This window comes from Monopterus albus, unplaced genomic scaffold (genome assembly GCF_001952655.1).
Source record: "Monopterus albus unplaced genomic scaffold, M_albus_1.0 scaffold75.1, whole genome shotgun sequence".
NCBI classification, from domain to species: Eukaryota; Metazoa; Chordata; class Actinopteri; order Synbranchiformes; family Synbranchidae; genus Monopterus; species Monopterus albus.
The window spans coordinates 1,377,051-1,391,291 of record NW_018127955.1 but is presented as its reverse complement, the minus strand read 5'-3'; the positions used below and the strand labels follow the sequence as shown (position 1 = coordinate 1,391,291).

At 40.6% G+C, this 14,241-nt stretch overlaps 1 protein-coding gene across 1 annotated transcript; it reads right to left on the bottom strand.

The window, feature by feature from the left end:
- Positions 1 to 8,732: 8,732 nt before the first annotated feature.
- On the bottom strand, positions 8,733 to 13,003 carry ambp (alpha-1-microglobulin/bikunin precursor). The gene is made up of 10 exons (XM_020606028.1): positions 12,796 to 13,003; positions 12,008 to 12,150; positions 11,568 to 11,644; positions 11,366 to 11,482; positions 11,035 to 11,136; positions 10,837 to 10,892; positions 9,979 to 10,060; positions 9,644 to 9,811; positions 9,189 to 9,362; positions 8,733 to 8,925 (listed from the first exon to the last, which is right to left on the bottom strand). Exons 1-10 carry the CDS (start codon positions 12,910 to 12,912, stop codon positions 8,900 to 8,902), a joined length of 1,062 nt encoding a protein of 353 aa, XP_020461684.1. The 5' UTR covers positions 12,913 to 13,003; the 3' UTR covers positions 8,733 to 8,899.
- Between the last annotated feature and the right edge of the window lie 1,238 nt (positions 13,004 to 14,241).

Here is a 14,241-nt window from a genome sequence, read left to right as displayed (position 1 = left end):
CTTTCCCTAAACATGACCAGTGAACACCCCCACCCCAAAGCCTGCCTGTGAGTAAGAAGAGGAGTAAAAGAAATAAAGTGAGAGAGAGAGAGAGAGAGAGACAGGTGGTCAGGCCGGTCTTTTCCTTGCCCTCCGATCCTTTTTGAACTTTTCTTTCATTCTTCCAGTTCATTCTGTGCTTCTTTCCATAGCACCAGTGACAAGGCGCTCCATTCACTGCCTCATTCTTCCACCCCTCCATTCTCCCTCACACACCCTGACCCCATCCCCTCCCTTCAGGCTCCTTTGTCTAGCTTGCGGGGGCCTGCTTTAGCTGCTATTCACCAGCCAGACGGACTGCCATTGACTGGACTCCCACCCCGCACCCCCCCAGCATCCCTCCCTCCACAAAACACCCTCACATACGCATATGCACACAGCAACCTGGCTATTCCCCACCCTGTGCCCTGTATCAGGCAGCTGCTATGCTAATAGGGAGGAAGGGATGGATGGATGGAGGAAGGGAGGGAAGGATAAGGAGGAGAGACAGAGCAGCCATCCTATAGTAAAGGGACAGAGGGAGGGAGAGCACCGAGAGTGACCCCGCTCCACCATCTCCATAGCCATGCCAGAGTAGCAGCAGACCTCCTGTTACACAAAGGGAGTGCCCCTGCCCCTCCTCCTCCCCCTTCTCACGCTTCTTCCTCCTCCTTCCACTTCTCTGTTCCCCTCTTTCTCATTCAAATCCATTTTATACCCCAGTGGTAAAGGGAGCTGTAAGTGCAGTATGTAAAGTAACCTTACTCCTGCCCTGCGGGCGTAACCATTCAGGGCTCAACACACAGAGAACAGACAGTGTGTGTGTGTGTGTGTGTGTGTGTGTGTGGGTGTCCATTCCCCTGTTTTGTTTAAGATTGCAGCCCATACCTCAACACACGCACACACAACTGACACCTGGCCTTCAGTGGAGTTGCATCTCATCATCAAATGCATTTAGATCTACAACGAAAGATTATTTTTCATTATCAATTAATTTGCTTTACCAGTTACTACTTTAAAATATGAAATGTTGCAAAACCTGGAAATGGCATTGTCAGTTTCTCACAGGCCATATATATCCATTTGTCACTTATGGCAATGATGTTTTTAATCTGTAGTCTAAAATCCTAAAAATAGCATTTTACTGTTGTATATGATAAAAAAAAACCCTGTGACGTGTTAGAAGCTTGCAGCTACAACTGTATTATACAAAAATCCAATCCATTTCTATCAGTGAGATGAGGCTTCACTGTTAGAATTGACTGACTAATGCCACATTTATCATTTATGGCCTAAACTAATTAGCAATGCTTGTCCCTCTAATGAACTTATTTTAGAAGGGCACATAAAGTTAAGTTTTATGTGCATCTTTCAAAGTTAGCAGTTTGAAGAAAGACCTCAGTTGTTTGTCAGACTGCTTGTGATGCTATGCAGTGTGCCTATGGCCATGTGCTGGCATGCTTGTGTCAGCAGCTTTTTCCATAGCATGTGTATGCATCTCCTTTGGTGTGTTTTAGGGAGGGGGGTTGTGTGCAGGAGGGCATTTCTTTTTCTCTCAGTCCCTCCTGTTCAGTTATTTACCCCGGTGCAGTGTGACCCTGTGCCCCATCAGGGAGGCATGTCCCATTTGACATCTGCCTGTTTGAAGGGGGAGGGAGGGTAGATACTAGGGACAAGGTGCCCATATGGAGCTTCAAATCTCACCCTCCACTCCCCCCAGCCAACCAGACCCAGTCAACACACATACACAGCTCCAACACCACATCTCCTGCCCTGCTGCCTGCACCCTTTGTCTGTGTGTGTGTGTGTGTGTGTGAGAGAGAGAGGGAGAGATGGAGAGAGAAAGAGAGATGTCATGTCATTCCAACACACAGACATGCTGCTGTAAGCCAGTGGAGATATGGAGGTTTGAGGGGTATGGATAGATTAATGGATGGATGAATGGATACTTGGACAGTAAAGCTGATTCTGAGCTTCATTTCATTTAAATGCCTTGGATCAACCATAACATCCATACCTACATCCTGCTGTCCTATGCGCTGGAGGATAGGTTGTACCAGTTACCTTGAATGGATTATCCTCCTTCAGTGTAATGGATATACAATGAGCAGCCTGTCTGCAGGGTTGGATTTAGGCTAACAAGCTCAGTGGCGTTTAAATGGCCCATTGTAACAGTGACAAAAACCGCTGGTAATACTTCAGTCTGTGATAGCACTTTGTCTTTGTGGAGGCCTGCTGCTTTTGTCTGACACACTGTGAATGATAACCCCTCTTATTAAAGGGGCTTACAGTGACATTGGTTGTTAACCCGTATTGTGACACAGCAAAGACAGTTGCTTTGGAAATTATTCTCTATATGCAATGACATCCCATCCTATATTTAGGCCCGGTGCAAATGAAATCAGTGAATAAAGTAGCCACTCACTGGATTATAGCTTCTAAACTTTACTGGACAGAAACAGGCAATGTTTAACCCCATGGGAGGGAAAGGACAAACGACCATATGGGTCGTATAGGTTGGAGGACTTGTTGACCAGGTCTTCAGCAGGCAAACAGCTAGTGTGACAAAGGGCAGGGTATAAACAGCTTACAATATGCCATGAAACAACAATGACAAATCAGAATGACAGTATGGCTTTTTAAATGTGTTTACAATTTGGAAACCTAGCAGAAACTGCCGAGTCAGTAAGATGCTGCTGGACTTTCAACACCACATGGAAGTGGTTAGGCTTGTGCTGATCAGAGCTGTATGTACTGTGCCTGCAGTCCAGCTACAGTGTGCATCCGGGCAACGTGGCATGACGGAAAAGAAGACAACAAAAAGGCGGGTAGCTTCAGAAATGTTTATACAGTACATTGTTTATCTTGAAGGAAATGGATTGACTCTATTTATGTCTGCTGACCCTCTCATGTATGTACATGGGTAGGATAACAATATAGAGACACCTCTGAGTATAATGGAGTCCAGTACAATGACACCTTTAACTATGACCTCAATAATAAACATTTAATTACATTTATACATTTATGACAATTTCACCAAAAACAGAAACATTTTGAGCTTCATAAACACAGATGGTAAGGTAGAAGTGTTGCAATTGTACAGGTGTTCCTAATAAAGTGGCTGGTGAGTGTATGTACTTTAAACCCAGCACAACAGTTAGGGATCTATCTATCTATCTATCTATCTATCTATCTATCTATCTATCAATCTATCTGTATATAGATATGTGTATACATGTACTGTATGTCAAGGTGTAATTATGGAGAATAAAGGCCTGGTTGTACAGAATAAAACTGTGGGTTTTGAAGTGAGATGGGAGATGCTTTTCTATTTGGCTGAGCAGACTCAATGGCCCTATTCAGCCAGCCCCCTTACTGCCCATTGTCCTCCAACCACTAACTCTCTCTACATACACACACACACACAGCTATAGGGACTCAGTGGACTTGGAGTGGTGCCAGCCTGGAGGAGAAACAGGACTGAAGGTTTGGGGGATGAATCTGAATCTGAGAGCTGTTGAGGAGGTTGAGTGAGGAAGAGAGTGGATCTGGTGAATGGAGTATGTGGATGGAAAGTAAATAAGTGATGTCTAGGTATCTCTTAACCATAATCTTTAAAAATATTGAATATAATTTTGTTGCAGGAGTTTACTGGAAGTATCACTGACCCAATCTGTTTAATACATTTTCTTATTCTCTGAGTGTTTCCAATTGCCAAATCCTTGTTTACATAAAACGTAACTGGTGCAGGACCCTGAGCTGTTTTGTAGTTGTATCTAGATGTCTGCAAGTTCTTCGGGGTCACAAATAATAATTTGTTGTACATTTTATGAACAACAGTTGTTTAACTCCAAAAATGTCATCAAAAATAAATCAAAATTGTCTGGGCCAGTCAGGCTGAAAAAGTAACACTTGAACACACCACACAGACGACAGCCAACTAGCACGTACATTCTGCGCCTGCATGACAGAAATAACTCCCCCTACCAGCAGTTCATGGAATCTGTATTTGCCACTCAGAAAGGAAAAGAAGAAGAGCTAGAATGTGGAAGTGTAAGCTATAAACAAAACACTTATTGTTCAAAACAGCTGCTGTTTATAGCAACATGTTGAACTGACTGAAAAGCCACCGACCAAGGCAGGGTGGGACACACTGGGAGCATGAGCCCTGAAGGACACTCACCGATGGCCCAGTGGTGGCTGACTGTGGGCATCCAGCAGTTAACCAGCTCCATATGAGAAAAATCCCTCACACAATGAGCAGTGGTCACACAATGGATGGGTTAGGGGTGTGAGGAATTCACACTTATAGGGGGTTAATGATCATCAGTCATTGGTTTGGAGTCCATTAGGCCACTGATCTGGCTGCGTCTTTTATACCACCTGGGGAAAGGAATGTGCTGGATCTCCTATTGTGTCTGTCTGTCTGCAAGTGTCACTGAGTGGTCATATACCCTCTGTTTGTGTGTGCGTGAGTCAAAGAGAGGTCAGTCAATGCAGAATGCACCAGAGCATCACACACTGTGCAAAGAGGCAGTGGAGGGTTGCTGATCACCAGTCATTTGATGTGAGTTGACTTGACCATTGGAATAAAGATATGCAGAAAAATGATGAACATATACAGTATAAACACACTTTGTGTGCACATACATACACATTCAAGCATGCACACAGGGACACCACTGCACAGTTCCTGGAATGATAATGTCAAGTTCAGCACCTTTGACAACATGCAGCACATACATACACACCACACTCATAAAGGGAAGAAAGTTTCATTCAGAGTTACCTCCTGTCCTACCATCCATCCAACAATAAAACATCTTCATGGGTGCAAAACAACTACCAGCTAATCGCTCTCTTTAGTTTCACTCAGCAGCTTTTTCACACACTGCTACTTTTTTTGACAACATTCTTAATTCAATAACTCTTCATTCACTAAAGTAGATTTAGGTTGAGGTAGGATACCACTTACTTGTTAAGGCACACATTATACCGGGTAAACAAGTTGTAACTAATAGCTTAATTTATCACTGGTAGATGTTTAATAGATGCATAATAGGTAATTTAATAAAACAACATTTAGCTTTCCAGGTTCCCAAATTGAGAATCTATTCTTTATTCTCTGTCTCTGTTCTTTAGATCCTTTTATTCAACGACAGAGTTTAGATGATAAGGTATTAAATGGTCATGTGTCTGCAATCATTAATGTTAACAGGCCGTTACAGTAATCTGAGAAACTGTCGAATGGTCTGTTTAAGGGGTCTTCCTGATGAGTTCAAGGGAAAGTACGTTTTTTCTGGACGAGGATAAATAGCTGCCAAATTGATGGTTCCTTGTTAATTGCTTATTACCATACAACGTTTAATTCTGACGCATTAAAAGATTAAAAAGAACCAATTCTTTTGTAAGCATTTCTGCAGCAAATTGCATTTTATTTTTCAGGCATTCCTCAAATATCTTGTTTTTGAGACTAATATTTAGGTTTTAATATTAATATATTGTCAGGGTGGAATTAAAATATTTATGCTATTGTGACACATTTTTTGTTTTATGAATCTCTGATCCATCATACATTCACTCATAAGAAAGCTTTGGAGAGAAACACTAATGGACAGAGACTTTACTTGGTAGGATGATTTCACTTTGAAAAAGCTGTATTCATTGAAGTACTTGTAGTTTTATCATAATTAGCAATTTTACTTCTACTTGAGTTCTATTTAAATAAGCTAAGTGTGATCTGTCTTTTGGAAGCAAACATTTGTTGGATCTCAGACTTGCTGAAAAGACTCAGCTGGGGTTTAGGGGAGGGATGTGGAGGGAGCTTTAAATGTTACAGACTGCCAATGTAATCAGAGTTGAACTTGAAGAAGGAAAGAAAGTGACGTTCAAAACAAGATGAGAGACTAATGTGTGTGTATGTGTGTGTGTGTGTGTGTGTGTGTGTGTGGATGGGGTTTCCTCTGCTGGCAGGATAATAGTCAGTGGCGACAGCAGCAGCTGACCAGAGTGCCTTCTTTTTTTGGCATTCTGTATAATGACATCTCCACCACACACAGTCTGTCTCTCCCTTTCCCTCCTCTCCCCATCACTGCTCCGCCCTCTCTTCTCAAGTTGGCATTAAGAGCATCTTGTCTTTCTTGCTCTCTCATTTTGCTCTTTGTTGGCTTCCATGTTTTTCTTTGCTCATCCCATTCTTTAGGTACATATTATTTCTACATATCATTTATGTACATGTATTTGTGCAAGTATGTGGGCTTGTTCATGTGTTCTCCAGTTTTTGGCTCCTAAAGAATGTAACCCCTGAGACAAGCTCCATCCTCAGAAAACATCTCCACTACAGACCATATGTTCATTGTGCATGTCCGGCCTCCATCTGTGTGTAGTGACATCTGTCTCACTCTGCTCAGTGAAAGAGACATCAGTTCGCTATAAAGTGGACTGAACGGAAGTATCAGAAAACTTGTCCTGCATAAAACTTGTCATGTGCCAAAACATTTGGGAGCAACTTGTTGGTAATACAGTGTGTTTCATAAGCTTAAGATGTGTTTTTAAGGTAAAACCTGAACATGAAAAGCAACTTTTAAGTTTAGCTTTCAAATAAGTGTAGTGGAGCCACATGTGTGTTGTTTTCCTCAGAAATAAGGTGAAGTAGAAGTATGAAGTTGCATAAAATGGAAGTACACTACCTCAACTTTCTACTACAGTACAGTGCTGAAATTCTGTAATGTGTGTGCTAAAGCCAGCACACACATTCATTTCCTATATGCAGCTGCTAAGAAAAGCAGTCCCAGGCTAGCAATAGTGTGGACCCAGAGCAGCTGTTACAGGAAAAATCTTATTCTCCCTGTAATTTAATCAGAAGCCAACCTATACTTTGATTTAGTAGACTTGCTGCATATTCTGTGGAATTGACTGCCCAAAATTAGTAATGCTGACTAACTCAGATGGACAGCCAGTAAGAAAAACATACAGACAAACAACTAGCAACACAGACAGAGCTGATGTTAGGAACCAGCTGAAGTGTGATGGGAATGTTCCTGTCAAATATACTGTTAGCTCAGCCTGTCTATGCAAAGGTACAGGAAAGTTTTCTGCCTGACCAATCAAAGTTACTGCTTCCTTGCGCTCTCTTCGTGGGAACTTGCTCACAATTTTTCCTCCCCCGCTCTTTCTCTTTTCCTGGAAAGCAGCATGTCATGAAGTGTGTGTGTCATGGATGTGCATTCATGTTTGTGCATGTGTAGAAAAAATGAAAGAGGTATGTGCTTCTGGTTATCTGTGTGTTCACACTTGTTTGATAGCTCTCCTCCACACAACACCAGGTGATATGGCCTGGCACGGAAGGTCACCGCTGTGATGTCACTTCTCCTTCCTGTCCGGATATTCCCAGCATTCTGCTGGCAGAAGTCGGGAACTCTGGGAACTAAGAGCAGGAAGCCTGGCTCCTTCGCAGGATGGAGAGACAGCGAGAGAGAGAGAGAGAGAGAGAAGGAGACAGAGCAAGCAGCGGTGATGTTATGTGGTGATTTTGCAGCACTGAATGACTCATTTGCTGTAAATAACAAACATAAGCAGTACTGTGTTTGTGACTTTTACTATGTGTGCAGGTGTGAATGAGTAAAAACTAAGACTGTGTGAAATACATGTGAATAATCAGTAGCATGTTATCGCCCCCTCCTGGTTACACCCACACAATGAAAAACTGTAGGCTGTAGGATGATGAAGACCTGAGACAGTATGTGAAATAATATTGATTAGAAAACTTTTAGGTCATTAGATTATTTTCTCATTTCTCCTGACCTTATGACAGTGACAATGTTATTACACCAAATAAGGAAATATTGTATCTTTATATGCTATGAGGGCTATTCATGAAAACATTTTGTTAGCCAAAAACCTATTCACAAACCAGTGTGTGATATGCTAGCCGACTGGGTGATGTTGTTTACTATACCAATCAAAGGTTTGGGCACTCCTTCTCATTCAGTGGGTTGTCTTTGCTTCTATTATTTTCTACACTGTAGATTAATAGTGAAAACCCCAAAACTGCAAAGAAAAATAAGATTCAAATCTTTGAGTCTTCAAAGTAGCCATCTTTTGCTTTTCTGTAACACACAGCTTTGACAGCAGCTCTCTTTGTCTCGAAACAATTAAAAACAGAACTACACACCCTGCAAAAAGACGTATGACACATAAAACTACAAAAACACTTATCAAAATCAAACCTTTGCACCAAATGCAGCAGACTTCATTTACATTAACGGACCTGATTTTCAGGAAACAACGCACTGCTGTGCTAAATTCAAAGCACATTTATCTTTGATGGCCTTTTGCTGTAAGAGGTTCCTGCAGGGAATCAAATGCACAGAAATCTGCATAAAATACAGATTTCACTACAAAAACAATGGTTTATTTTTTTTTCCTTTGCAGCAAATTGGTGCTACAAACAGACAAACACTCCCTAGCTGGATCTGGTCACAGCACCTCATCAACAGTCTATGCAGTGCTTAGCCATGGACACCAGTTTCAGTGCAGAGCTAATGTGGTTGTACTGGGGAGCTTCCATGTGTGAATGTGGACAGGCCTTCCTGAAAAAGAGAGGTGATCTCTCAGTGGCCTCACCCTGAATAAATAAAGGTTAATAAAGGGAATCCTACAGACAAGAATAATAAAAAGTAGCAGAAACAATCAATAAACACCAGACAAGCAAAGTAATGACTTGTTTTATTGGTGATTTGTTGTGATATGACTTCACATATTTTATGAGTGCTGAAACAAAAATTCATGTTTCTTTAATGTGTGTTTTTCTGATGCTTATTCATGTTGCATCACTGTACAATGAACTCAGCAGTGCAGCCATGTCTCATCATCTCATTTAGTTTGTCTTCAGGAGTTCTGCATCTGTAAAAGAAAGCATTAAATCCATTAGACATCTGTGAGGGGAGGTTTGTTTTTAGCCAAGTTTACAGGTCTTTGCTCATGGTGTTGATCAGGTATCAGGAGTTTTACCAGTGAGTAGCCTTCACTTTCTTTTACAGGAATCTGAGTCTGTGGTTTTTCCACAGGCTGGGTCATCTAGAGGTGTCTGTGTTTCTATATGCACTCTGCTTGATTTTTTTGTTCTGCATTGCTGTACTTATACAATATGTACTTCATCATCTCACCATCTTTAACCACCCCACAGTACTCCTCACACTCAGCCTTGCTGTAGAACTTATTGGCATTGGCCTGGCAGAAGCCCTCTTTGTAGGGCACGCACAGACCGACGGTTGCATCAAAAGCCCAGATGGGTGGCTGACCTGTGCAGGGTTGGGCTGCCATGGGCAGACGGCACACAGCTGGAGAGGCAGAACAGTGTAGGGTAAATATTGTTATATATTTCCTTCTTTTATATCTTTCTCATCTCATACATGAGCATCACGACAGACAGTATTACTTAACTTCTCAAATGCAGTTTGAAAAGGGACTAGCAGAACTGACAAAGCACATCTATGGCCTACAGTTATGTTCACAGTATTGATTCAGTAGTCTACATCCTCTGCACCACACCCACAGCAGCAGTTATGTATTGCATAATCATATCATATCCAGATACGATGCTTTGAATTTCACTCCTCACCCTCAGTGCGGCATCTCTGCAGACACTCTCTCTCAGTTTCAAAGTTGTTCTGGTTGCCCATACATCCCCCATACTTGAAGAGTTCACAGCTCATTGAGGAAGAGTTGTAGTAGTAATGATGGTGTAGCCCAAAACATGGTCCGGTTTCTGGTGGTGCTGCACAGGCCTCTACAGAAAGAGAGAGAGAGAAATAGTGTAATAAAGAACAGATACCCTTTGGATACAACACCAGACCCTGTGATCAGAATCTCTGGTCTTACATTTAGCACACGTTCATTTTCAGGAATTCACTGTGCTGGACATTTATTAATTAACTAAGTGAGCTGATCTCTTACCGGCTCCACTGAAAAGAAGTGCATCACCTGAACCGTCCTCATCTGCAGGAGCCAAAGAAGGCACCACGTTTCTCCTCACCCGCTGTAGCACAGCCATAGAAAGACTCAGTCAGAAATACAAAGCCCCCTGAACTCTACAAATATCCCAAATAACACATTTGACAAAGTGAGTTTTATTTATTTATTTAACATTTATTCAGGGTAAACTGCCCAGTACAACCAGAGACTGATCTGTGGCCACTGAGGAGCTCCACTGGAGTGGTTGGGGTTAATGGCTTTGCTCAAGGGCATCACAGTGGTGATAATGAGGATGAGGTCACCTGTCCTGGGGATTGAACTGGCAACACTTCTGGTCACAATCTCACTTCTCAGACCTTTAGGCCTAATATACTAATATACAACATTAAAATGCACAATCAACACATATTTGAACTAATGAGCTAAATCTAATCAAACCATTTTGTACAATATGTACTTTTACTTATACTGTACATTGTGTTGCTGTTTCATTTGTTACTTTAACGTTCCACTGAGCGCTCAGTAAGTCACTGGTTTTATACCTTTAAAAGAAAAGTATGTTTCCATGTTAACAGGTTACAATCAAAAATATGACCAGTAAAAGTTATTTCAGGGATCTCTGTATAAATGTACTGCTGCTTCTACTGCAACTAATATTTTTACTGATATAATCCAGCTACTGCTGAGAGGAATTTATAATGATTTGATATACAACAGTAATAATAAAACAAGAACTCAAATGCATTATTAATTGAAGTAATTTGCATTCAAACAAAAATAAAGTCAGAATATACATTGTAGATCAGTATAAGTGAAATTAATTCAATATAGTGTTAGTACCTGAGGCTCAGGCTGAGTTGTTGGCTCTGCTACCTGCTCTCCAGGAACACAGTCACCTGCATAAATGAAAACGTCATTTAGCTATCCATTTGAGTGATGCTAAAATCTCTTAATTTACAGTTTTTGATATTGTCTGAATGTTAATATTTCAAGGTGTATTAGTGCAAGTATGTATGTAATAGTCTGTCTGTGTTGTACCTTTGTTCTGCCTAATGAAAATAGCGTCATCACTCATTCCCTGTTGTCTGGCCAGTGTTTTGAAGTCATCCAGCACAGTGGCTCTCACAGTCTTTGTTCGACCTGAAGAGGGCACAGTAATTTAAATGTAAATGGAACCCAGTATTTTAACATGCTGTAAAGGTTTGGAGGTAGAAGGATGTTCTTGACTTCACCTAATAATCACTTTAACCTGAACTAGTAAGGGATTAACTTCCCTTTTTTTTGTGATTTATTCTAGCAGAATTTGATTGCTACTTTTTTGCAAAGAGCAAAATACAACAATGGAAACAAATAATGAGTTTCCACTTACTGTAAAGCTTAACAGAGATGCTGTTCTCCCCTGATGATTTCTGTTTTTTCATTATCACTATTGCATACTCGTTGTAGTTTGTATGAACTACGTAGGCATCCACGTCTGCCCCCCACTCTGTTGAAAGTGCAGGAAAAGATTATACTGCCTTGAACACCACTGCAAGATTACACAGAGGGCGACAGAGAGATACTATACATACTTGCAATGTGGTAGAAAAATCGTCCTGGCGTGGTGGTTAACTCATAATCCCCAGATATCTCCTTACATGTTCCATGTCTGCACACATACAGATAAACGTGAACAATACATAAACCTTGTCTGACAGTTGTTAGTTTCTCTTTTACAATATGTGTCATGCAGTAAACATCTGACTAAATCCAATCAAATGAGAAAAAACTAAAGGATGGGTTCTCACTAATGAAGGCTGTGCTAAGATTTGTTGCAGTTGCTTTTTGAAAATTGTAGTTTAATTAATTAGGCAAACATTTTTGCTCTTCAAAATAATTGTCTTATTTCTAAAATTGTATAAGATGGACAGGATTTGTAACATTTTAGTGATATTAACCAGGGCTGTACTCAGTATTGGTGTTTACTGTGTATCACATTGTACTGTTTGTGCGTGATACATGTACTTCAAACCTGAGTGAGGTTCGTGTCATCTTGAGTTTTCCTTCAGTGGTGCCTCTCTGCAGCACCAGTTTACCAATGGATAAACCTTCCCTGTGACGCTGCATATGTGGACATGTACTTGCCACAGCAACATCATGCCATGTTCCCAAAAACTGTGAGGAAGAAATGCCATCACATAGTGTACAGTTTACTAACTAACACAGTATTACATATAAAACCTATAACTCTAATTGGTTCTGTATTGTTTGTTCAGCTTATCAAACTAAAACTATCAAACGATGTCCATCTCACTCTATTATTATTATTATTTTCAGGTTTGCACAGCTGAAACCATAGTTCAAGTCTTCACAGTAGAAACCAAATAGATTATTTTTAAACAAAATAACTTCTTATTTAGAGCAACATATAACATGTCAGTGCAAATTTCAAAATCTCAGTTCTTCTTATTACACATAACACTTGAAATAGGTACTAATATGGGACACCCACTCACACTTTGTAACAGATATCAGAGAAATGGGACACAAGATCTCAGGTTACACACACATCTTTTCTGCTTAATGTACCTAGACTTGACTTTTCCATTATGTAACTGAACTTTATTCCAAACTGCTAAATTTAATGTATAAAAATCAAGCTATTATGAGCTCAAATAAATTATTCAATATATAATAATACTGTTATATAGTATAATAATACTGTATATAAATATATTTTTAATGTATAAATTCAAAATGAAAGAATATTACACACAGGAGGAAAAATAGAATGTAAGACTGCAGAACTCAGCCACTTACCTGAGCCACATCAAAGTTCTCCTGCGTGGGGTAGAGAGGTTCTGGGAGAACAGGGAGTCCATTGAGGGTCCAGGTCCATCCCAGGACCAGCAGGGGAACCAGAATCACTTTCTGCATCTTACTAGCCTTTTTCTCCACTCGTCTCTGAAAGGACTGAAGTCTGAGACACAAAATCCCAGGACAGGGATTATGTCTTACACCCCCCTATCACCTCTGCAAATGAGGACAGGGCATTAACCTGTGTGCTTTAGCCCCGGCATGCACACACTCATACATCCAAATCAAAAACAAACAAGTGAAAGAGCAAAGTTCTGCTGCTCTAGCTGTGCTCTGACCTGCCTGGACAGCTGACCAACTAAACACAGCTTCAGAGTTACAGCAACATCAGCACATCAATATGTGTCATGATATTTTACCCAGTCTTGTGCAGCTTATATGTTATACTATATACATGTCTTCTGCTGGATGGAACCTCTTTGGTGTTGGCTATAACCGTGAATGTGGAGAACAACCTGAGTCCTGTTTACTTAAGCTGGTTTACATTTTTTTGTAAACTGGCCCCACGCTGACTTAGCTGTTAGCAGTTCCTGTTTGCAACGTATTCATTGATGTACTATGATACTAAAAAAATATAAAAAACGATGAACTTCAGGCATTCTGGAGTTACAAAGGAGCGTCTTTCTTTTATGATTTCTAAGTTAACTTGTAGACGTTTATTTGCCATGGACATGGAGATAATTAGCTATAGCCTGTCCACTGAAAGTTTATGTCTCTTGGTTCAGACTTGACTATGATGTTAGTGGGAATGAGTAGGCTAGAGCAGTTTTTAACACAAATAGTCTCCATGAGGCCCGTGTCACAGCCGCCGCTGCATATCCAGCTGCTGACTGTGTCGACACACTGGTCAGTAGTTTTTTTTATACCAGCACAAAGCCTACAGCCTACCTGTCCCTTTCCCCACATGAAATATCTTGTCTGTCCACTCTCAGTTTGTTCTGTGCTCGCACTGAAAACATCTGCTCTACAGAGCCACCACTGAGCATAATTCTGATGCCGTATAACAAGCTATCAAGCTGTCTAAATAATATTATGACCAACAATGTATTTAACAATCACAATTTTAATGTATCATTTATAATTACAAAAATAATAAAATAATGCTAATAACATAGTATTCATACAGTGTGTAGCCATAGACAGTCAGCACTAATAAAACAGCTGTTTCATCCATCAGAGAAAATGTTTTTCACTGCTGGTGGAGGCACTGATAGTGTGACAACATGATTGTCTCATGTTTGATAAGTGATGTTGTGATGGTTCATCTCTTCAGTTTTGTCCACCTGTAGCAGTAACCACACAATTATTAATACTCTAAAATTAGACAGGAATACAGTATATGTCATATACACTGGGTATGGAAAGTATTCAGACCCCCTTAAATTTTTC

Excerpts from the sequence above, each read along its gene's own strand:
- ambp (XM_020606028.1), bottom strand. The coding sequence starts at position 12,912 with ATGCAGAAAGTGATTCTGGTTCCCCTGCTGGTCCTGGGATGGACCTGG. Across the intron at positions 11,645-12,007 it reads ATGACACGAACCTCACTCAG|ACATGGAACATGTAAGGAGA; the intron begins GTTTGAAGTACA and ends GTATGTGTGCAG. Across the intron at positions 9,363-9,643 it reads GCAGAGATGCCGCACTGAGG|CTGTGTGCCGTCTGCCCATG; the intron begins GTGAGGAGTGAA and ends CTGCCTCTCCAG.